The 22,665-nt window shown below is 44.2% G+C and overlaps 2 protein-coding genes across 2 annotated transcripts; one reads left to right on the plus strand and one right to left on the minus strand.

Moving 5' to 3' along the window:
• Positions 1 to 84: 84 nt before the first annotated feature.
• Positions 85 to 2,528, plus strand: dnajc15 (DnaJ (Hsp40) homolog, subfamily C, member 15). The gene is made up of 6 exons (XM_041951211.1): positions 85 to 197; positions 443 to 494; positions 663 to 739; positions 947 to 1,023; positions 1,155 to 1,225; positions 1,874 to 2,528. Exons 1-6 carry the CDS (start codon positions 90 to 92, stop codon positions 1,942 to 1,944), a joined length of 456 nt encoding a protein of 151 aa, XP_041807145.1. The 5' UTR covers positions 85 to 89; the 3' UTR covers positions 1,945 to 2,528.
• A 591-nt stretch (positions 2,529 to 3,119) lies between these two features.
• sestd1 (SEC14 and spectrin domains 1) lies at positions 3,120 to 20,598 on the minus strand. Its single transcript, XM_041950631.1, has 19 exons — positions 20,397 to 20,598; positions 17,718 to 17,787; positions 17,488 to 17,596; positions 16,000 to 16,090; positions 15,800 to 15,913; positions 12,851 to 12,964; positions 12,656 to 12,750; positions 12,501 to 12,556; positions 11,700 to 11,771; positions 11,302 to 11,459; positions 8,624 to 8,746; positions 7,869 to 8,063; positions 7,520 to 7,634; positions 7,228 to 7,393; positions 6,905 to 6,986; positions 6,672 to 6,794; positions 6,198 to 6,389; positions 5,965 to 6,068; positions 3,120 to 4,963 (listed from the first exon to the last, which is right to left on the minus strand). Exons 2-19 carry the CDS (start codon positions 17,785 to 17,787, stop codon positions 4,690 to 4,692), a joined length of 2,253 nt encoding a protein of 750 aa, XP_041806565.1. The 5' UTR covers positions 20,397 to 20,598; the 3' UTR covers positions 3,120 to 4,689.
• Between the last annotated feature and the right edge of the window lie 2,067 nt (positions 20,599 to 22,665).

The following is a 22,665-nucleotide window of genomic DNA, read 5'->3' on the forward strand; positions in this document are numbered from 1 at the left end:
GTTACTCGTTCAGTTTTATTTTGAAAGTTACAACCGGATGTACTATCGGATGTACTACCGGATGTTATCACAGTTTGTGGCCGAGAAACATGGCGAACACCGGTGGGGTGACAGTGGATGGAGGAGACATGATGCGTTATGCTGAATACGTTCCAAAAACAAACGTGAGGAGCGATGCAGAGATAGACAGACGGCTGGTAAGTCTTCTTTTCACAATGGAGACGTTTGCGGAGTCGGTCAAAGTGAACCGGCCTAGCTTTTTGACAATGTAACTTCAATGACCGCTAACGCTACGGCACGTGACCGCTCTGTTGCATCAGGTGCTCACTAACGTTAGCTAGCTTGAGTAAGCGGTTGTTCTTGGTTTGTCTTGATATGTTTGATGCAATGCTACGCTAGCTTTAAGGCTAACTTGGCGTATGCCGTGTTGTTCTGGTGACAGGGAGGGACTCTGATAGCAGTCGGTCTTGGTGTGGCTGCTGCGGGGTTTGCAGGTAAGAACAGTTTGACACAAGATCAGTAATTTGCCAACATCGATCTGGATGTGCATTATTATTTTTTAGGTTTTTGTTACTCTGTTAAGTGTTGCTTTGCTTTTTGTTGCTCCCATTGCGGTTAGACATTTGGTTTGGAGCTTTTTCATGTATGTGTTTGATCCACAGGCCGCTATGCATTCCAGCTGTGGAAGCCTCTTGGACAAGTCTTCTCTGAAACTGTCAAGAAGATGCCCAGTGCATCAGTGAGTAATGAATGAAACCCCTATATATATGCCGCAATGTTCCTTTCCAGCCGTACTCTGCTGAATTTTACACCTGACTTTTCAGTTGTTTGGTATATTTGCAAGTTTGCTTGCCCTTAATGTGTCACAGATTTCCCACTTCTTATTGCATCCAAAACTGAAAATGTTTGTGGAAATCAGTGCTCTAATCCTTCTCTGTCACCACAGGCTTTCTCATCATATTACAAAGGAGGTTTCGAGCAGAAGATGTCCAAACGCGAGGCGAGCCTCATTCTTGGCATCAGGTAATAGAGTGTTTTGTAGTTTATATTTCTTAAGTGTTATGTGTTAAGTACAGCCCTTCCCTGTGTGTCTGTCAGTGCTCAGAGGAAAGCGATGATTGCTCACGTGGATGTATTGTTTGTTTTGTGCCCAGCCCAGTCAGCACTAAGACCAAGGTGCGTGATGCCCATCGGAGGATCATGGTCCTGAACCACCCAGATAAAGGTAAGCTTAAACTCTCATACTCAAAGTGACAAAAGTCAGATGTCTTTAAGACTGCAGTTTGGTTTTGTGTAATGTGTAAAATGCCAAACAAAGTCAAGTCCTTACATGTGCAAATATGATGTTGTATGTATGATGATGATGCTAGCCGTCTCGATTCACATTCACCTGCACTGTACACTGTGCACATGTACCCGTGCTGAATGGCCACACATGCTGCCCTGTATGTGCTGAAACCTGATTATTAAAATTGATATTGATGCAAAACTTTCAATTTGGCGTATTGATGACAGCCTTACAAGTCATGCTGTTTCTTTGTCAATTGTTCACTTGTGTTTGGCATATATTGGCCTTCATTTTAAAAAATAACAAATTAGGAGATAACATCACACACTTCATACCCGAACATTTCACTATGCACACAAAAAACAAAATGTTCTAAAGAACGGACTAACCTATACAGGACATATATGGTGCACTTATTGTTTTTTATAGGAAAGGTTTTATGTCCAGTTCCTCACTTAAACACCAACTCTACTGGGTAACCCCACACCATATCATCATTCACCCAACCCCAACTTCAGTCATTGCAAAGCATGTGGGGGCCATCACAGAATAAGACTCAAAACTTGTGTTTGTGTGTGTGTGCAGGCGGTTCACCGTACCTCGCTGCAAAGATCAACGAGGCCAAAGACCTTTTGGATAAGGAGACCCGGCGATGACCTCCATCGCTAACGAACAATTTAAAGAATTTCATCACCTTTCGCATGATCTCAGCTCTGTAGTATTGCTCCATCGACACTGACACCACACCAGGGCATCCACCCAGGCTCCTGGAGGAAGGCAAAAAGTTTTCATGACTGTCAGTACTTCCTTTATGTCATCTTTGACATAAATTGTCAACATTGTGAACATATAAATATGTGTCAACTGAGAGTGAAGGATATTACCTTGATGTGACTGACAGTCATTTTGACCTGTCATTTAGATGTTTTATAATAAAGGGCATGGGTACGTAAAGTTGTACAGTCGCCCTCTTGTGGCTGCTCCACAGGTCAAGAAATGGCTTAAGCAAAGAGTGCTGCTGCTGCTGTGTATACAATTTTATTATGTGTACAAATGTTAGCATATAAGGATATATGATATAATAATGTAATCTATTTAAGGGGCAGTAGAATAATACATTGAAATATTTCCATGTTTAAACAGTTCATGTGGAAGCGGGGGGAAACATTTTTTAAATAAAGTTAATTTGAAAACCTGTACAGTAGTTGTGTGTTAGAGTGAGTGACTGTGGCAGAGTGTAAGGCAGGTCATCATAAATAAAGTATTTTTAATACTGAAAAGTGTCTCTTCATAACAAATGCCCCGGCCAAGCCTTGCTCAGGAGTCGTCCTTTTAGTCTTTTGAAGACACAATATTTTTTCCAACTCGTGATTTTAAAGTCATAACATATCAAGGTTTTTTACCTGCTGCAACTGACAGTGAGCAGGTCTTAGTGATACAGTAGTCTTGGACTGCTTCTAGTTTTTCTCAAGAGTTACTTTTTGTTTTAATGGCTATGGGAATTACACTTCAACTCCCTTTATTTTTATTTTTAGTTTCTCTGAGCTCAGCAGAGTCAGAGCTGCTTTTAGCCTCAGGATGTTTTTTGAATATGGCCCCATGTTCCTCTCATCCCCTACCCTAATCATGGAAACCAGGTATCTGGTATACAGGACATTTAAAAGATTAGATTACAGCATAAAACAGCAATTATGTAATAACTGTTGTAGTCTTTGTTGCTGTCTCTCAATGCTGATTTGTTCACGTAACCATTCTCTGTCATCGATGTTAACAAAAACACTTCAGACAGCAACTTCAAAACGCTTCTTTATTTAGAGGATGATGTCATACTGATGTCATTGTACACTGTATGTCATTGGACAGAAGATGACAGAAAGCAAGACACAGCATTTAGCGGTTACACTTACAGCAGCAGTCATTGGTCAAAAACACCAACAAATTACATCATGGTCTGCTTGAAAAAAGTCAAATAAATAGAAAAGGAATCTGTCCTGCTGTCACCACGTCAGCAAATGACCACCAGTCTGCACACTCAGAGGCCACCTCAGTCCCTGTGGTTAGTCTGGACCAGAGCAAGCGGCACGCGTTAGATTTCTATCATGAAGGCAGATGGTTTCTTTAGAGCAGCAAAGCGGTCGGAGCCTCTGGGTCCTTGAAATGCGAAAGTGTCATGGATGCATTAATGTTGCAACTGTGTTGAGTCCCACAGACTAATTCACCAAGAATCCACTCAGCGGGTTTAAAAAACAAAGTGAAATTGAAATAAATGTGTCTCTCATTGTGTTTTTTTCCACTTATTTGGTCAAATCTGTAACTGCCAACATAAGTATTTCACAATTTGGACGCAAAATTTCAAGTTACTTCAATGTGCTCTCAATATCGTTTTACATATTTTGCCTTCTTCTTTATGAACTGGATGAAATCTGCAGTATCAGCAAAGTTTTTACAGCAAAACCGTTGCACAAATTTAAATTTCAATCACGGTTCTGCTGGTTTAGTGCCCCCCTTTTATTTGACGCTCTCCAGTAAGTGTGATTGGTCCAGTATCTGTGTGGGCAGGAACTAAAATAGTTTCTTACATCACTGTTTTGGGCACGCGCTGGGGGGTGTCGCGTACGTTATTTAAAACACAGCGCAGCGTACGGGGTGCTGAACTCAGCACTACTCACTGCTGTGAGTTCTGACATTTGCCATCAGCACACTTGGACCCATTAAAACGAGACGAGACCCCCTCCTTTATATAAAGCAGGACAGACACAGCACTGAGAGAGTGACAGCTGCCGATGACTCAGCAGGTGCTGAAATATCATGAACGAAAAGTAACATCTAGTGGGAAGGAGGAGGAGGCACAGACAAAAAAAAAAAACCTTGGTAACCGTGTTAGCACCATGGAAGCTCCGCCCACTTACGCAAGCAAGTGGCATGCTGGGAAGGAAGAGGTGATGTTAGGCGTAGGTTAGGAGTTTTCTTATCCAAACTGACTACTTTACAGTCGATCGTCATCAACAGAGCATCCAGAGACATGAATATTAATAATTCCACTAAATATTTCCAGTATTGTACATTTGTGATCCAGCGGGTCACGTATGGAAGGAAATCTGCTGAAGAAACAGTTAGAGGGCGCTGTTGTTCCAGAGCAAACGGTGGTAGAGCTGTCACAGTTTCTGCTGAACGGAGTGAAAGATTGCCGGATGAAACCACTTCCAACATGTTTATCCTCTTTCAGGAAGGGTAAGCAGTGAGGCTGATGGGAAACGTAGTCCTAATTTAAAGAGATACCATCAGTAAGAATAACCTACTGCTGCAGCGAGACAAATCGGAGGTTTCGGTGGAAATTAATCAGCAGCCCTTTGTTAACGAGCTTCATTAAGGCTGCTCGGTTTAACGTCATCCGCGATCCATTAGCAGTCCTGCGTGCCCCTCTCCAAGTCTTCATCCTGCTGCCCCACCTCCTCCTCTTCCTCCTCATCTTGCTCCTCTTTCTCACTCAGTTCCTCTCCGATCACGTCTAGCCGTGTCTCCTGCCCGTTTAGCACCTCCTCCTCCTCCTCCTCCTCATTATGAAGTGCTGCCTCCTGCAGCTGCAGCCGCCTCTCCTCCACCAGCAGGAGGCGCTCTCTGACGCCCTCTGCTGCCGCTGCCGTTTCGCTGGGACTCCCGAAGTACTGCTCGCTCCTGAAACAACAACGATTCAAGTTAGGAGTTTGAAAGTGAAATGTGTGTGTGTGTGGTCATGTAATACTCATGTGGTGGGGACATAAATCTGCTAACACTGTCACTTTGTGGGGACTTGCCTTCCTTGTGGGGACAAAATGCAAGTGCCCATAATGTAATTAAATTAATTAAAAGTGGTGTTTATGGTTATGGAACCACAAATCAGTTATGTGCCGTGTGCTGTAACCACTTGGCTACTAGGACGCTCTGCTCTGCATCACTCTGTTGGTTTTTGGACCCACAGATGTACTGTTTTGGTGTGTCGGTTTCAGATGCAGCCAGCAGCTGTTCTCAGTTCTAAAGTTCTAGTAAATATCCACTCAAGCCCGTCGACAGGGGGGGGCAACCGGGTATGTTGTCCCGGGCCTCAGGACCATAGGGGCCCCTGAAGACCCTTAATTTATTTTACTTTACATTCACATATTTCTTTTTAATTAAATCATTGCCGAAGAATTATATACTTAAAAACTTTAACATATTAAATATTTCAAATGTATATATTTTCCTTTTTTTTTTTTTTTTTCAAGGGGTGGGGGGTGGGGGGGGGCTATGATGGTCTCTTGTCCCCGGGCCCCAGCAAGTCTGTTGACAGCCCTGTATCCACTACACAGTAGCTGCTCAGCACCAAACAGCAGACAGACACAGTTTGTGGAACATTTAGCAGCTAAAGAGTCAGATATTTACCTCAGGAGTTGGTAGAGACCAAAAGCGGAGATAAAACAGAGTGAATATTGGCCTTACATCCACCAGGCAGCCAGAAACATGTGTCAACTGAAAAGGTGGTGTCTGTCTTTTGTTCAAAGCTTGTTTCTGTTGACCCCAGGAGGCAAATCAATATTCTGACTGATGAGAAGGATTGGGGTCCGGCATGGAGTGATTATAGCTAAGGCGAGGATCTCCAGCGAGGAAATGGTCTCCAAAGTGACAAAGACAGATTTGTGAGCGTGTGTGTATGTACGCACCCATCAGGGAAGATAACAGGCATGGTCAGTCTGTCCAGCAGAGTTTTCCCTGTCGAGTCGACATCATCCAGAGACTCTGCGTCCACACACTCCTGCTGTAACACCTGAAACGCAGTAAAAGCACATCTGGTGGCTGCGATAGTGTGCAAGGATCAGCGTGACACATCAAAAAGTATATAATAATAATAGTGATAATACAGTGAGGCCTCGCTCTCTCTCTCAGCCTGTCTCACCTTTTCGGCGGCGGTGTGGAAGCTCAGAGCCAGCTCCAGTCTCTGCTGTCTCTCCTCGGTGCTGACGGTGAACTGTTTCCAGACTCGGTTGAGTCTCGGCAGAGTGTCTCCGGACGAACGCGTCGTACAGCGCAGGGACTGACACAGGACGACGGTCGCCTGCAGCAGCTGGCGGCCGTAATCATAGGTGCTCTGAAGTAAAAGACAGGAAAGAAGACAGGAAGACAGAGATAAACCCAGAGACAGAGTTCAATCAGAATGGTTTTTGTCCTTTCTTAATCTGGGTTAAGGTTAATTTTTGTAAAAATGTCCTTCCTTGCGCTCTTTATTCAGGCAAGGCTCCCTGTGGCACACTGTTAGAAGCTCTGATGGGTCAGTTGTTGAATGTGTGATGTGAACTACTATTTAAAGCCACTCTCATCAATATTTTGGCCAATAGATCAAATGACTATGAGCGGTCTGGAAGTGTCTCACCTGAGCGACGTCCACAAACTTCCTGTGTTTGTCCAACATGGTTCTGGTCTCCTGAGTGTCATCGCCCAGCCTGACATGAGTCTTCAACAGGGCGTCCAACAACTCGCCAAGCCACTCCACTGCCTGAACACACACGCACACACGTACACACACACCCATACATAGATCACCATGTCATCAACACAGGCAGTATTTTTGTGTGTTTGTGTGTGTGTTGTTGTTGTGTGTCCTACCTGTAAAGCGTCTTCTTCACATTTAAACAGTTGGACCATCTGTAGCATCTTCAGCCTCCTCACATCCACCATGTCCTCACACCTGAAACACACACACACAAACACACACACTGTTAAAGGCTTCATTAACATAAGCCAGCAGTGTAAAGTGCTGCTACTGCCCCCTACAGGCTGCAGCGTCCATTACAACATTCTGATGATTTATCTTAGACTCTTACTAACAGTGGAGCCAAAAATGCATAGTTTGTCCTGAGGGTGGTCATAAAGAAACCAGAGGTCCCTGCTTTACTCTGCAGTGAGAAGCAAAAGAAGAAGAAAGTTACCTCTGCTTGCGGAGCTGCATCTCCTCCATCACAGCCTGGATGTGCTGAACGTTGTCCTGCTGTTCCCCAGCCGGACTCTCCGTTTCCTCCAGAGCCCAGGACGGCTGGCCGCACATCTGCTCCAGCAGCATCGCCCCCTTCTGACGCAGAGAGGCAAGGCCTGCCTCTGCAAGGAGGAAAACGGGTTAATGTGACAGGGGAACTCACTGCTTGGTCCACAGCATGTACGCAGATATACATACTTAAATCAACACCACAAAAAAGTATTATTATTATCATTCAGGACACGAACCGACGGTCTGCAGCTTCTCCTCCAACAGTTTGAGGTTTTGCTGAATTGAAGCTCCGTCAGCTGGAGCCACGTCGGCACAGAGCATGCCCAATAGACCGTCCAACTGCTGGGACAACTGCAGGGAGGTTATTCAGAAAAAAATCACATACACATTTTCTAGCAACTTGACCGCATTCAGCTTCATCCCTGAATCATCCGGTTGTGGTTTTCCCTTGTCTACAGACTTTGTGCTAAGCTACGCTAAACACGTCCTGGACTCCGTACTGGACGCACAAAGATGAAACCAAAGTCTAAGATCATCCTGCACAAACAGCAGCTGATGCAGTGAGTGTGTGTGTGTGTGTGTTACCTCCTGCGTGGTGCTGTGGAAGCCCTGCGCCGCCTGCAGGACGTTCTGTCGGCCCTCCAGCTGAGCCGCCTGCCTGTAGCAGACGTCGCTCAGCTGCTGCTGCAGCGCCTTCAGCTCCACCACCTCCTCCTCCTCCCCGGCACTGAGCAAGGCAGCGATCTGCTGGTTCAGCTCCACGTACACTGCGAACCACTCCTGCACATACACAAATATAATCAGCACGATGCTCACACTCGACACCACCCGTGTAACTAAAATGGCTTTGTTCTCCACAGCACACTGACACAAAGCGGAACTGACATGAACTCTGTTGCTAGGTTTTTTTAAGTATACCTAACTAAAACTAAAGCAGTCTAATACAACTGATATGAATGGGATGTAAAAATATTCAGTGGTTCATCTAACATGAAAAGTCTCCTCAGGTGACACAGAAGATGAGGCAGCGGTTGCCAGGAGCAGTTATTTTAAGAGAAAAGCTTGACATGTTAGGAAATATGTTTATTGGCCTTCTTCCTTTCATGTCTGCTCTTCAGATATGAAGCTGGAGTCAGGAGGAGTTAGCTTAGCATAAGACCGCAAACAGGGAGACAGTAGTAATTAACAAATTATAGCTTGTTGGTTTGTGTGACGCTCTGAGCGTGATCACAACATGACAGTGTCATGTGAAATTTATTAAGAGTGAATTCCTTCCAGCGATCTTCTGGCCTGTGTGTGTGTGTGTGTGTGTGTGTGTGTGTTCCAGTAGGCTTCATTACACTGTGCTGGCTCTCGATCTCCTCGTGTTTCTGCTGCAGGGCCTGAGCCGCTCGCATCGAGTCTCCAATCTCCTGCTGGGTCTTCAACAGCTCTGAACCTGGACCCTGAAGCCAGGTGACCACCTGAGATACGGAAAGACAGAAAACCAAAAAAATACTGATTATTATTTCCATCCTTTATTGTTATTATTAATAGAGTGTTGTTTTCCTATGGAGAGAAAAGTGGCAGGTGCCGGTTCCAGTCCCGTTTATTTTCTCAACAGACATTGTCAGCTGAAGTTGGAGCACTTGCACAGACTAGATGGACATGAAACTCTTTTGCTTAAATCATCCGTACAAAAGAGGAATAAGAATTAATTTAGCCATCATTTGTTTTCTTATTCACACCTTTGCTTTTCCTTCTGTGGCTTTTCAGGATGTCTGCTGCAAAGGAGTGGCCAGCAGGGGGCTCTCAGGCTCTACTTGTCTCTGTCTCTGTAGCTCTCATGTCATATAATATCAAGATGTTCTTTGATGGTCACTGTTCATAAATCTTTTCTTGTATAATTTATATTAAAATAGCTTTTTGTTTTTTTGTATCCATGTCATAGTTTCCCTGATTTGCTTCAGCAACACACACATATTTACATGTTACAGTAAAACCAATTGAAATTGAACAAGTGAAATTTGAAATTGATATCTATCAGCTGAAGCATATGGGGGGTGAGAATTAGATCAGATCATACAGGCCTATCAAGGAATAACTGAATTTATGAATTGGCTGCTAAAGGGCCATTATGGTGGTTTAGCATATGTAGCTCTTTTATTAAGTTGGAGGAGATGAGACATATATTAAAAAACAAAATCAAAGCAGCAGAGGCAGAGATATCCTGATTTTTAGTCCCCACTATAACTCAAGCGTCAAAAACACTGGATCCCACATTTCCCATAATGCAACTCAATGTGTCTTTAGATAGACCCTCTCAGCTCGTTCCGTGCCCACACCTTTCAAACACCATGTCCCAAGTTTGTAACGGCTGCCTGTTCAAAATGTGAATCTGAGGTGACCCTGATGACATCATGAACCACACTGCATGTGTAAAGTAGTGCTGCCCCTTTAAACTTCACGTGTCACTGATATGGTCAGACATCAGTGTCAGAATTCACCAAGAAAAAAAGAGACAAGAAACATTGTGGCTTTTTTTTATTTATTTATTTTTTATCATTACTTTCTTTTTATAAAAACTATTTTTTCCATAACATTCACAACATAAACAAAGCTATCTGTGAGTGTGCCTTGTTTGGTAGGGACCTAATATTTTGTGGATGTTTAATTTTTCTTTAATATATATATAAAATAAAAGCTGTTACTAAGGCTGCCTGTGTGTTTGTCTATTGCAAACTGAAATCATACCACACACAGTGGTTAGGTTTTTGTTATGAGCTGGAGTTTAATGTTCACCATAGCACTGTACAGCACAGTCACATCTGGAGCTGTGTTTCCAGATGTGTGTGTGTCAGTATCATGGTTTAATTGTATTTATCAGGTCAGTGATGCCTTACGGGCTACCACACACACACACTCACGTTCACTTGGTCATTCTTGGGGACACTACAGAATTACATTCATTTCCTGGAGCCTAACCTCTGACCCTTACCACAACCACAGTTTGCCTAATCCCAACCTTAATCTAACCCTAACTTTAACCTTTCTCTCTCACGCACACACACTCACACACACACTTCGATCCAGAAATAGGCCAACCCCCCCCCCACCTCAAGACCTCAAGGCTAGCGACCGACATGTTTCGGTTACCATGGCAACCCTAGGCTCTTCTCCAAGACCGTGGTGTTAGCCATCAGCCCCTTCGGCTACAGGAACCCCAGTTACCACAACAGAGTCTCCTTCTACTGACGTTCTGTGCAGCAGCGAAGCCGGGGGGGGGTGTAACCCATCTCATACTATTGTAATGGGTAATCTCGTTCTAAAGCATCCTTGGTGAGGCTGCTCACTGACACTGTTTCTGAGGGTCAATGGTCAAAGGCTGGATAAAAGAATTAGAGCAAGGGACTTGAGATTGAGGAGGCCAATAGTGCAGCCGGACAATGCCCACACAGAGCTGTGAGTGTGTGGGGGATTTTTTTTACACACTTTTTACACACTCTTCTTCACACTTTCATTGAACTGCACAACTGCAGCTTGAAAATGATTTCATAGTATGGGTTAGGTAGGCCATCGCCTGAGGCCTTGTCTCTTTAAGGGCCTTGTGAATTTGAGGGTTTTTTTTCTAAAACATTTTTCCTTTCTTGTCACTCAAAACAAATTATACATCTGTAATAGATACAAATTAATACGTCTACATGTAATGTGGGCCTATCCAGTTACATATCTTTATGTGCTGATGGATTGGATTGTTTCGCCTTGACCTTCAACCTTGCAAGCTGCAGCACCAAATCAAATTAAATAGGAATCGAGTTGCCATCAGAGACAGACGGTCGTTACCAATCTGGGTCTGGCTAAATGCTAAAATGCTCACAGTGGATCCTCCAGCAGTGATTTCTACATGTGCTGCACCGCTGGACTACAGAGTCAGCTCAAAACACATTTTCAAATACTTTGACATTTGCAGATGGGGACAAAGCTTCATAGCTGTCTCTACATCTGTGTGTGTGTGTGTGTGTGTGTGTGCATGCATTACCTGCATGACCTTGGCGTGGATCTCGTCTAGCTGGGTGCGTTTATTTCGCTGCCTGCAGAGCTCCTGGTATCTGGTGTACTGCTCCCTCAGCGAGTCCAGCAGCTTCATCACCTGAGGCTGAGCCAGCAGCTCCTCCTCCATGGGACACCAGGCTGGACCTGGAGTTCAGAGGTCAAAGACAGGTCAGAACTGGGGCAGTCCACGCAGTACCCTCACGCACTGAGTCATACTGTAGTATTCTATGTAGCTAACTGGAACAGCTGAATGACTGCATTCAACTGTCAAATTGGCACATGACAACACAGACGAGGTGCCCTCATTCATTCATACACAGTGTCCCTCCATCAGTCTGAGCTGGACCAGCACAGTGACACCTGGACTGATGGCTGCTTCCTCACCTCCCTGCCCTCCTCCTCCTCCCTCTGAGCCGTTAAAGCGACGCTGCTGCAGCTCCGACAGCAGCTCATGACCTGCAGACAGACAGAGGGGGAGGAGATAGAGGGGTGCATTGAGATTTAAAAGCCTGTTATAAAAGCATTTGAAACAATAACGCGTCAGTGTTTGCGTACATGCTGTTATATTATGAAAGGAGCTGGTAGAGGGAGGAGGGTGGTACCACAGACAAAGACTCCTTTCACCTCTGCCCAACACACAGACACAGGCTACTCAGTACAGTGAACGCAGCCCTCCATCCATTCATCCACCCATCCTTAGTGTCTATTAAGCTCCAGGTCTTAATGGCAGCAGTCTACACATCTAAGACCTCCTTCTCTCCACCCAAATCCTCCAGGTCAGGTTGAGCCTTCTTTGGACAAGCAAGTTATCACAGTGTGTTTTTTGGAATCAGGGTTGTAAGAGAGTTGAAAATAGGGGTGCTGATTGAGTGATTATTTTGACTGGACAAGCTGTACAACTGTGAGGGGAAAATCCTCATCAACAGCATAAAATCAGCTCATTCGCAGTTTATGGGGGGCAGTTTTGATGGGAGACGAAACCCTGTGTCCTAATACGAGGCTCTGGCAGAGAGAGTTGGACAAATCATGTGGATATTTTAAAGCCTCGTTCGTGTCCTTGTGTTTCCCCGTTGCTCTGCAGTGGAGGGACAACATCTAAATCAGACTCTGAGTCACGACATGATGAGACCACACATGTAGCATTGTGATCACAGTTATGTAACGAAAGATGAAGATGACACTTACCTGTCTGAAGGACAGTCTCAGGGTCAAAGGACGGCAAGAGGGCACAGTCAGCTGATCTGCAGAGGACAGACAAACACACAGCTCTAGAGTCCATCTGTGTGTGTGTGTGCGTGCGTGCGTGCGTGCGTGCGTGCGTGCGTGCGTGCGCTGCGTACTTGTCCTTGTCCACCGCGCTGCTCTTGTCACCCTCGTTGATAATCGACAGCTCGTCCAGCAGTGACGTCGACTCCTTGGTGAACTTCTCAAAAACCTGCAACGAATGACGATGACGAATAAAAAGGTAACCATGGCAACAAGCATTTTTAAAGTTAGAAAAATATTTAGTTTAGTTGTGCAAACAAAATAGTGACCAGTCTCTTGCTGAGCCAGTCGCTGTGGTCGTAGTCCAGACTTCCTCCAAAATCGTCCGTCAGCTGACAGGGTTCAATGTAACGAGTCAGCTTATTGGCCGAAACCAAGATCACCTGACAGGAAGCACAGACACCGGCATGAAACAAGCACATGAATAAAAACAATGACAAACAGCTTCATTTGGTAGTTTGGCCGACACGTGGGATTAATGCTAATTAGCTCCAGCTACGTATCAGTCATAGTCTAACTAAAAACTCCGAGCTCTTTGGATTTGACAGTTGCGGTCGTTGATGTTCACTTTAAAACATCATTCAGCCCTGAAGCTACGACAGCTGCTCCACAGCTCACTTCAAGATCTCGCTCCTGGGACGTTATAAAGAGACGAGGACTTTCCCAACACCCACACAGCATGAAGAAGTTCAGGATATGATGATTCAGCGTGAATATAATCAAATAGTGGATTGATTCTGATTCATTTCAAATCTACACACTTCAGAAATTGTGCAGTATGTATGATATTATCTGAGCTGTGAAATACAGGGATTCTGGGGAGTTTGAAGGACAAAGAGGAACCAAACACCGAGATGACAAATCGATCTGACTTTTACATACAGAACATTTGAATGGAAACGTTTCACTTTAAGACTGATACCTGTGTTCTGTCTTCAGGAAAACAAACACAGGCTGCTAAAGGCTGATCTGTCGGGCTCACACGCAAAGACTCTGCAGTTGCTTGATTCAGTATTTGAGGAAGGGCATGTTGGCATAATTGGCATAACAGACATAATTATAGTGCTTGTTTTCTGCGTACTCAGGAGTTACTGCACTGAACGATCACACTGAGATCCTTCTTCAAGCTAATTTAAGCTTCTTTGTACCACATTACTTTCCACTGAGCAGTTTTTCACTTAGAAGTCAAAGTTTAGGACCGTCCTTAAGACCATTTCTCACCAGTGTTGATCACAGATTACATATCGAGCACGTGCTTCAGTCTACAGTATCGACCCAACACAGTTGTTGGATCACAAGACAAACTTCACCTTCGACTTCCCCGAGCGCTTTCTAAATCTGGAGATGGAGCGTGTTCACAAAGAGCCTGCGAGCTGATCTGAGGTTTCACAGACCTTCTTCTATGAGCTTAAGCTTTCCCTTCAAAACGTAGACGTTTCCCAGTTTTTATGTGTCTGTCTGGACTTCTGCACGATTTATCCTCACTGTCTTATCGCTGAAGCACTCATGAGCTGTATTTGTACGAAGACAAACGTGGACAGTCAGACAGCTGGTAGTGAGTCTGTCCTCCAGTTGTCACGGCAGCAGATGCTGTCAGAGAAACTGGACTCAACTCTGTGTGTGTGTGTGTGCGCGCACGCGTTTATTTAAATGTTAGGTCAGACTTTAAATCGGCCGTACAAAGCACACCCCACTGTGACATCCACACACACACGCCATAGTTAAGATGAGTCACATTTCAACACCGTCACTGGAATCTCCCTTCCAGCAGCTGTGTGTGTGTGTGTGTGTGTGTGTGTGTGTGTGTGTGTAAATACTAAAATGAAGAGGATGAGCGCTCTTACAGATTTAAACAACACTCAGTCGCAGCACATCATTTTATCAGATTTCTTCTTTCAAAATATATTTAGTATTCAAACAGCCTTACAAATGACATGCTGAGGAGCTCACAACGCAAACGCGAGCAAACACGCACATAGTGAACAGAATAATGATAAGTTGAGTCACTCCTTAGATAAATTAGCTCACTCTTCAATGTCGGAGTGTCCCTGAACGCACCATCAGGGACAGTTTCCCTGACGGCCTCTGCTCTCAGCACACAGTGATGACTCCACTCTGACTGAAAAATAAGCTCATCTAAACATTGACTCTGATGGATTATCTATCTGCACCAACTTTCAAGTCGCTACAGACCAACCAACTTGCTCCGGTTACCGTGGCAACAACTGAAGAGCCAACATGGCTGCAGAAATCTGGGTCACAGTGACTACTGATCTCTGTCAGCAAAACCATCTGTTGTAATAGAGGAGGAGACTGGCCGAAAATCACACACACACAGATACACATAGACACACACAGACACACACAGACACACACAGACACACAAAGACACACAAAGACACACACACCTCTCTCTCGATTGGTCCTGGCTCAGATTTCCAGCAGCACTCAGGACAGTTAATGATGCTCAAGGTTATCCGAAGTGGCACAGTTTTCCTCTGTTTGATATTGGGTAACAACACAATTCAATGTGTGTGTGTCTGTGTTTGTGTGTCTTTTGGACCAAACTGTCCGCACGAGAGCAAAAACTGGGACTACAGACGGGCTGTTTGTCTCTGAGGCCATTTCAAACTTAGCAGAAAACCTGGGTTCTTCTTTGCGTGTGGCCGTTCACTAAAAACATTTTTTCCTTCAGATGTGGTGGGACAACAGGTCTTACAAGCTGGTTTGATCAACATTGCCATCCCTAGAGCTGGCTGCTAGCATTACTAAAAAGTTACATGCTCAGTCCCTCCGAGGCCTTTTAATGACATAGTAATGGATGTATGTCTGCAACGTGTCTGTGTAAACACAGGGAGAAACCTTGCACCAAAGCCTCACAAGGTTCTTAAATTGTTGAGTTCCTGCAGTGGAAAAGAGAACCAAACCCCACACAACGATTTGAGGTTGACCAGAGATGTTTTTCTGGACGGTACATGAGCTCAATAACAGCTTTCACACTTCAACAAATGGACGGGATCCTGCTGAAAAACAGCCTCACAATGAAAAAGCCTCGTGATGGTCGTGTTAGAAATTTTCAAAAGCTCGTAGTTCCAAAATCCTTTTCAGGTACCTCTCAGCACTGACGAGGGAGCTCGCTGAGCGCACGGTGAGGATAAAGGAAACCTGAAGCTGGTTTGTGCTGAAGCACTTTAGCGAGCAGCAGCTGAGAGACTCACCTCGAAGCCCAGGCGGTCTTTCTCCTTCCAGAAGCAGAAGTGTGTGACCTTCTTATCCCAGAACTCATCTGGCTTCACCACGCACACCAGCGACACCTCGGCCGGAATCACATTCTGAAACGGCATCGACAGCATCGTCAGCCCGACGAAGTAATGCAGGCACGTACGTCGTCATTGGCAGCCATATTACACGCTTGTACCTGCAACATGAGCACCACAGTCTTCACGGTGTTCCACTGAGACTTGCGTCCGTCCACGATGACGGTGAAGCCCCGAGCCTTACACTTCTCACTAAGAGACAGACACAAAACGCTTTTTATAGAACAAGAACATCATCCAACCTGTGAGCACCAACACTGACATCCAGAGTTTCCTGTTCATTCAGTACGTCTGGGTCGATCATCCAAACGGAGGTGCCCCAGCCAACAAAGAGTTCTTTGCTTCCTTTCCAAAACCTGCGTGTAAATGGTGCATTCATGTCCAATTGCTTTGATCAGTTCCCAAAATCAGACGCTCAAGCTTCTGAATGCTGTTTTATTGCCAGCTCAGGTGCTGGATGTTGGAGCTTCGGAACACGAACAGACTTTAAACCATGACGACGGGATTTAAAGGATAATTCAAGTTCATTACAGCTCGGATCTTATGTTCGTACTTTAGAGTATCATTTCTATCAGTTATGACAGCACTGGCTCGCCATAACTGATATAAATGATATCCAAAAACTACAAAAATGAGACGCTTTTCCTCACATTCAAAAAACTTTGAATCATGTTATATTCAAGGACTATATGTTTACTTATTTATGGCATCACACCACTGTAACTCTCCTACAGAGAGTGTAGAATTATGGGTTGTTTGTAGCCTTGAAGTCCGTGGTGGGTTTTTCCAAGCCCATTTATAGTGTGTCTTATTATAGTTCGTCAGCCTTAAAAGTTTTTATGAAGCCCAGTTGGACCTGCAGAAGTTTTAAAACAGCTTGCGTAATGTGTTGTGGAGGATCTAAATTCCTGACGAGCGATAACGACACAAAAGCATCTGCTGACATCTTTACTGCAGAAATGAAACAGGGGCTGAATCGTCTGTCGAGCTGCCAGGAATCACTGCTGCCAGAGAGCGTCAGGATGAGGAGCTCGGAAAGACAGACTGCTAACGACCAGAGAAGATCATTCAGACTTCTGCTGACAGCCTGGCAGGATGCAGAGAGGGTGTGTGACTGAGACACAAGCTGCACAAATGTGGCATTTACGTTACGCTTTAATGGGAGTATTTCACTTTAATGGAACGGAATTGTCGTGGGTGACGACTCCGTTTCTCTGGGAAAATGTTTCTATCTTCAAAACGCCTGTTCCACAAAAAGCTGTTGGAATGGAGCAGGCCATGTTATAATCAGGGTCATCTCATATTTGGGCCATGTGGTAAGATTCCAGCTGTAATAAAGTGGAATCATCCTTTAAGCCTTTGACTCCACAGCTGAACATGCTGCGTTCAGGGGCCGGTGCCAGGACACGCAGCACAGATCCAGCAGCTCTGCAGTGACGAGTTCACTCCAAACACGTCAACGGGCGTCAAACATGAGACGAAACAGTCTTCTATTAACATAACTACGCACAGACACACACCAGAGTGCCACTACTGCTGCCAGCACTGTGTGTGTGCGTGTGTGTGTGTGTGTGTGTGTGTGTGTGTACCTGGGGATGCTGAGCAGGTAGTCCAGTGTGGCGCTGAGCTCCTCCATGCTGGTCTGATCTGAGCTGAGAGGGATGGTCAGGATCAGACCACTGCGCCGGTCTTTGCCCCCTAATAACAGACAGGCCGGCAGAGACGGGACACGTCTAATTACTGATCAAACCGAGAGGATGCAGCCATCACACTGAGGAAACACATGTAGACATGTCGTGTGTGTGTGTGTGTGTTTTACCTGACAGAAAGGCCAGTTTCTTCTTGAGGACGGGGAGGATGATGGTCGCTTCCATGTTAACGTTGGACATCTGTACACACACACACAAGACTATCTTTTAATTACATTCAAATACTCGTACTGTATGCACGCTGAGACAGTTTTTAGTGAATTGCTTCTCCTGTCCATCCCAGACATTAGCCCACAACCTCAGACTCTTGTCCACAGGCCCAAACACTGGTCCCCAGGGTCAACCAGTAGCCCATAATCTGAGACACTTGCCAACATACCAGCACACTCGCTCTGACACTAACTCCCAACTTTGTCCGCCACCTCTTACTCCTGGTTTAGATAATGAACTCTGTCTGATACAACATCACCATATGAATAACATAGAATTATAGAAACGTTAAAGAAGTCATGAGGTCAGCTACTGAAGGCCACCATCAAACACTGCAGCAGCACACACACACACACACACACACACACACACACACACACACACGACAAACCCTCGCTGAAGTGTTATTATAGAGGCCGCAGTCATTTTCCATAAGGATTTTCCCTCCGCTGGCATTTCTCCCAGCACATTCAGATTATTGGCTCCACGTTCAGCTCGGCCTGTGATTTGCCGTCTGTTTCTTCGGCCCGTTTGCACGGTGAAACCTTTCGGTCCCTGAATCAGTCCACGTGTCTGTCAGCTGATGGACGTTTGACTTTAATAACCAACAGATGACACTGGTAATGACGCAGCTCTTGTCTGAACCGGCAGAGAAACTCCCCCGTTTCCTCCGTCCTGCAGCATAAATCTCAACACCACCCTCCGGATGGCTCAGCATCTGGGGTGGTGTTAACTGTCTCTCTACACTGTTTTCACTGTTTCATCATTTAATGAGACATACTGGTTTATATTCTGCAAAATCTGTTATTCGCTGCCTCGAGGGTGAGCTCAGAAGACTGTCTCCACTCTCATGTCTAAGTATGAAGCTATAGCCAGCAGCTGGTTAGCTTAGCTTAGCATAAAGGCTAGATGTAGGAAGAAGCTGTTAGCTTGGCCCAGTCCAAAGGTTTGTTAAAGTCATACAAAACCTTAAGTTTAAAAGCAAGGTGTGGCTCTACAGCAGCTTATCTGTCGGACTTGGCTATTTCTCATTAATAACGGTATTAAAACCACAGCTTATCGTTTTGACACATTGGTTTTTGTACAGATTGAACAAACAAGATAAAGAGGTAAGTGTTGATTAGTGAGCTTTAGAGGTGCTGAAGGCAGACTTAGTTACCTTTGGACAAAGCCAGGCTCGCTGTTTGTCCCTGTTTCCAGCCTCCATGCTAAGCTAAGCTAAGCTAAGCTAAGCTAACCACCCCCAGGCTCCAGCTTTATATTTACGGACAAACCCGCGAGTGGTGTCGTTCCCAAAATGTCTTTCAATTTTACTTTGTGTTTCTACGCCTGCTGTTTCCTTTGGCTTTTGTAAAGTGTGTTTATTGTTGTTAGTTTACGCAGTAACACGTTAGCATGCACGCAGCTTTCTGTTCAGTTGACACAGTAACTGGTGACCCACAATTTCACACATGCATTTCTCCCTCTGAAGGTTGTCAAAAGTATTGATACTTGGGCACTTTTTTGACAACACGTGTTTAAAACGATACGATCTCCATTAGTTATATATTCCAAACTATCAAAAGTGCTGAAGCTATTCAGAAAAAACGGGTATATGACAGTATTTTCAACCCAGCGCTGCACACATCAAACAGCAGGGAATGATCCAAATTCTAATAGCAATGTTTTTTTCAATTATTATTGAAAAAAATTATTATTACAGACGTGTTTGTATGTGTTCAGTGACTTTTTTCTTTGCCGCCACAGTGCAGGTTAATAAAAAAAGAAAACAAATTAGCTATTTTATGTGCTTTTTTTCACAGGAGTATCTTTTTTATACTAGTACTGCACATGAGTTTAAAATTCTGGTATCATGACATTACTATCCTTACTACATGGTTTCTGCTTTTACCTTAATTTGGTTTCATTTTAGTACATATATATGTAAACATATATCAACATGGGCACCTTGTACAAACCACACCCACACAGTCCTGATGAAGCAGGCGGAGGATTTTAGAGTTCAGCTATTAAAAAATAAAATAAAATGTTTTTATCCCCAAAGATAAACTTTGATTCTTGCTTTTCAGGTCATGAATACTTCTTGTTACAAAGTGATGCTCAAAATCAAGAAAGCAAGTTTTCAGGGGCCTTTAGTGTTTTTAAAAGTTTACTTTCATGCTGTCTTCGACCATTCTGCTACACTTTTTCTCAAAATAATGAGCCTGTTATCTGAATCTTTCATGTTTCATCACCATCATCATCATCATCATCATCATTATGGTGGCAGCAGCAGCAGCAGTATTTGTGATGATAAATGAGTGTGGTTTGTGCAGCAGCAGTCAGTCCTGCTGCAGGGCACCGTCCTCCTCCTCCGCCGCCGCCTGCCTGCGGCCTGGCTGCAGCTGCAGGACGGCCCGGCCCGGCTCGGTTTGTCTCGGCTTGGTTCGGCTCGGCCCACAGACACAATGACCTACATTCAGCAGCTGCGGGCTGCGGCGGCTGCGGCTCTAACCTCCCTCACCTCAGCCTCGATCCGCTCCGCACCGACAACTTTGGGATCAATCGCCAATAAGTATCGATCAGGCGGATTTTCTTACCTTTCGGTCAAATCTGCAGCATTATACTGTCCCGATTTTTTTTTCTCCCGGTCCCCCTCCTTTTCTCCTCTGCCTCTCCTTCTCCTCTGCGGCTCTTCCTCTCGCCTTCCTCCTCCTCCTCGTTCTCCTCTCAGGCTGATTTACCAGCAGACGTTTAATCTGTATTCCATTAAAAAACGCTGGAGGTCTGTGTTAGCTATCTGCCCGCTTTCAACAACAGTGGGAGCACACAGGGAGCAGGCGGCGGACCTCACCGCTGCGCGCAGCCTCCGTCAAGCCGAGTACTGCGACTTCCGGTGAGGCGACGTCCAAATAAAAGCCTGGCGGCGGCTGGACGCTGGTGCCTGCAGGACTCATGTCTGCATGGAGGAACAGGAGCATCGACCTTCACTCACCAAATTTCACAAGAGAAGCTGGAGCGCATTGTATTCTATTTGCAAAGGCTTGGAGGATGCTTTTTAGATTAGTCTTTATTTATTTCTATTCAACTTGTACGATTCTGTCTATAAGATTTCTAGAAGCACATTATCCTTTTGTATCTATTTATTATTTATTTCTGTCCAAACAATTGGGTCAAAAATCATTTTCAATTCTTATCTACCAGAGTGTGCTACACTGATTTAAATCTAATTTAAATAACGGTGGAAGAAGTATTGATCTTTTACTAAAATAAAAATTACAAAATGTACACATCATAGGTATCAAAATATACTTAAAAGTACCAGTAAGTAACAGTACTCACTTTGCAGAATGGCCCATTTCAGAATATTATATTTTCCAATCCAATCCAATCCAACTTTATTTATAAAGCACTTTAAAAAACAACCAAGGTGGACCAAAGTGCTGTACAGAAAAAATAAATAAAAACAGAATAAAAGAAATAAGATACAATAAAACAATAAAATAATAAAATAATTGGATCATGATTATTGATGCATTTTATATAATTAATGCTGCAGCTAAAAAGGTGTGGGTAATTTTAACTACTATGTATATGTATAATAACACATAATTTTTTAGTTGCTTGTATATTTTGTATTGTATATTTTGTATTAATCTGAATTTAAAAAGTAAACAGTAACTAAAGCTGTCAGTGGAGTAACAAACACAATATTTGCCTCCCAGTTGCAGTGGAGCAGAAGTATAAGGGAGTATACAATGGAAGCACTCAAGTAAACAAGCTCAGAATTGTACAGTACTTGAGTAAATGAGTCCTGCTTTCCACCACTGAGTTTAAACAGTTTACTGTCATGCTAAAGGGGTTCTGTGTGGCTTTCATGGTCTCTATGAGGAGAGCCACACTGTGGTTGAGACATTTCACTCTGAACCACAGATTTCAACCTCATGGAGGCATTAAAGGAAAAGTCAGGGGTTGTTTTATTCTGGACTAAAGTGACAGAACAGCTGACCACCGCTGCAGTCTCTATAGTGTGACTAAAATGGACTAAAAGGATACTCAGACGAGCAGTCACGGCCTCAGCAGGCCAGTGTTAAAGACTGATTTGATATCCAGTGTGTGTCTGGAACATCCTCGTTCTGATGAAATGCTTCATTTTAACTCACGGTCCCTGTTGACCCCACTGCTTCTCAGTGCAGTGTGTACGTATTAGGTTATGAATGGCGGTTCTCTTCCCCCACAGTCAACAAAGTAATTATTGGACCCATTTTTCACGAGCCACATATCTTCCAAACACAGCAACATGGCAGTTTTCAGACCAACAGATCAGAGAAAATAACCTTTGTTTGACACCTGTCTTTATCTCAGCAACACACTCTCACAAGATGAGGAGGGAGCATAGTAAGCAAGCAGATAAAAAACGAGAAGCAAAATAAGGTGCAAACATTATATTTAACTGTATCCAGTGCTGTATTGTTTTGGCACACAGCTTATAATGGGTAGTTTTGTTATAGACCATCTAACCCCAACCAGTTACGTTCTATGGCTGCATTTTCACACGGAACAAGTCTGGTTTCTGTTATGGATTGACCTGTGACAAAGCCAACGCAGAAGTGCCTTAAATCTGTTTGCTTTCTAATGACCAGCAGGGGGCGACTCCACTGGTTTCAAATAGAAGTCCAATTGTATGTAAGTTAATGAGAAAATGATCTTACTTCTCTCTTGATTTATTATATTATTATATTATTTTCTTAATTAGTTTATGGTCTCAATCGGTAGTTTCTTCCTCAATCCAACATGATGTTCATTTATGAAATTATGGCCCCAGTTACAGTAAAATAGACCATGGAGCAGGGTATGCTTATGCTTAGG

This window comes from Chelmon rostratus, chromosome 13 (genome assembly GCF_017976325.1).
Source record: "Chelmon rostratus isolate fCheRos1 chromosome 13, fCheRos1.pri, whole genome shotgun sequence".
In the NCBI taxonomy this organism is placed as follows: domain Eukaryota; kingdom Metazoa; phylum Chordata; class Actinopteri; order Chaetodontiformes; family Chaetodontidae; genus Chelmon; species Chelmon rostratus.

Bases quoted from the DNA above. Each gene is read 5' to 3' on its own strand.
- dnajc15 (XM_041951211.1), top strand. From the start codon at position 90: ATGGCGAACACCGGTGGGGTGACAGTGGATGGAGGAGACATGATGCGT. The intron at 198-442 runs GTAAGTCTTCTT...TTCTGGTGACAG, and splicing joins CAGAGATAGACAGACGGCTG to GGAGGGACTCTGATAGCAGT. The intron at 495-662 runs GTAAGAACAGTT...TTTGATCCACAG, and splicing joins GGCTGCTGCGGGGTTTGCAG to GCCGCTATGCATTCCAGCTG.
- sestd1 (XM_041950631.1), bottom strand. From the start codon at position 17,787: ATGTCCAACGTTAACATGGAAGCGACCATCATCCTCCCCGTCCTCAAG. The intron at 6,390-6,671 runs GTGAGACACTTC...CTTTTACTTCAG, and splicing joins AGTTTGTGGACGTCGCTCAG to AGCACCTATGATTACGGCCG. The intron at 4,964-5,964 runs GTGCGTACATAC...TTGTTGTTTCAG, and splicing joins CCTGTTATCTTCCCTGATGG to GAGCGAGCAGTACTTCGGGA.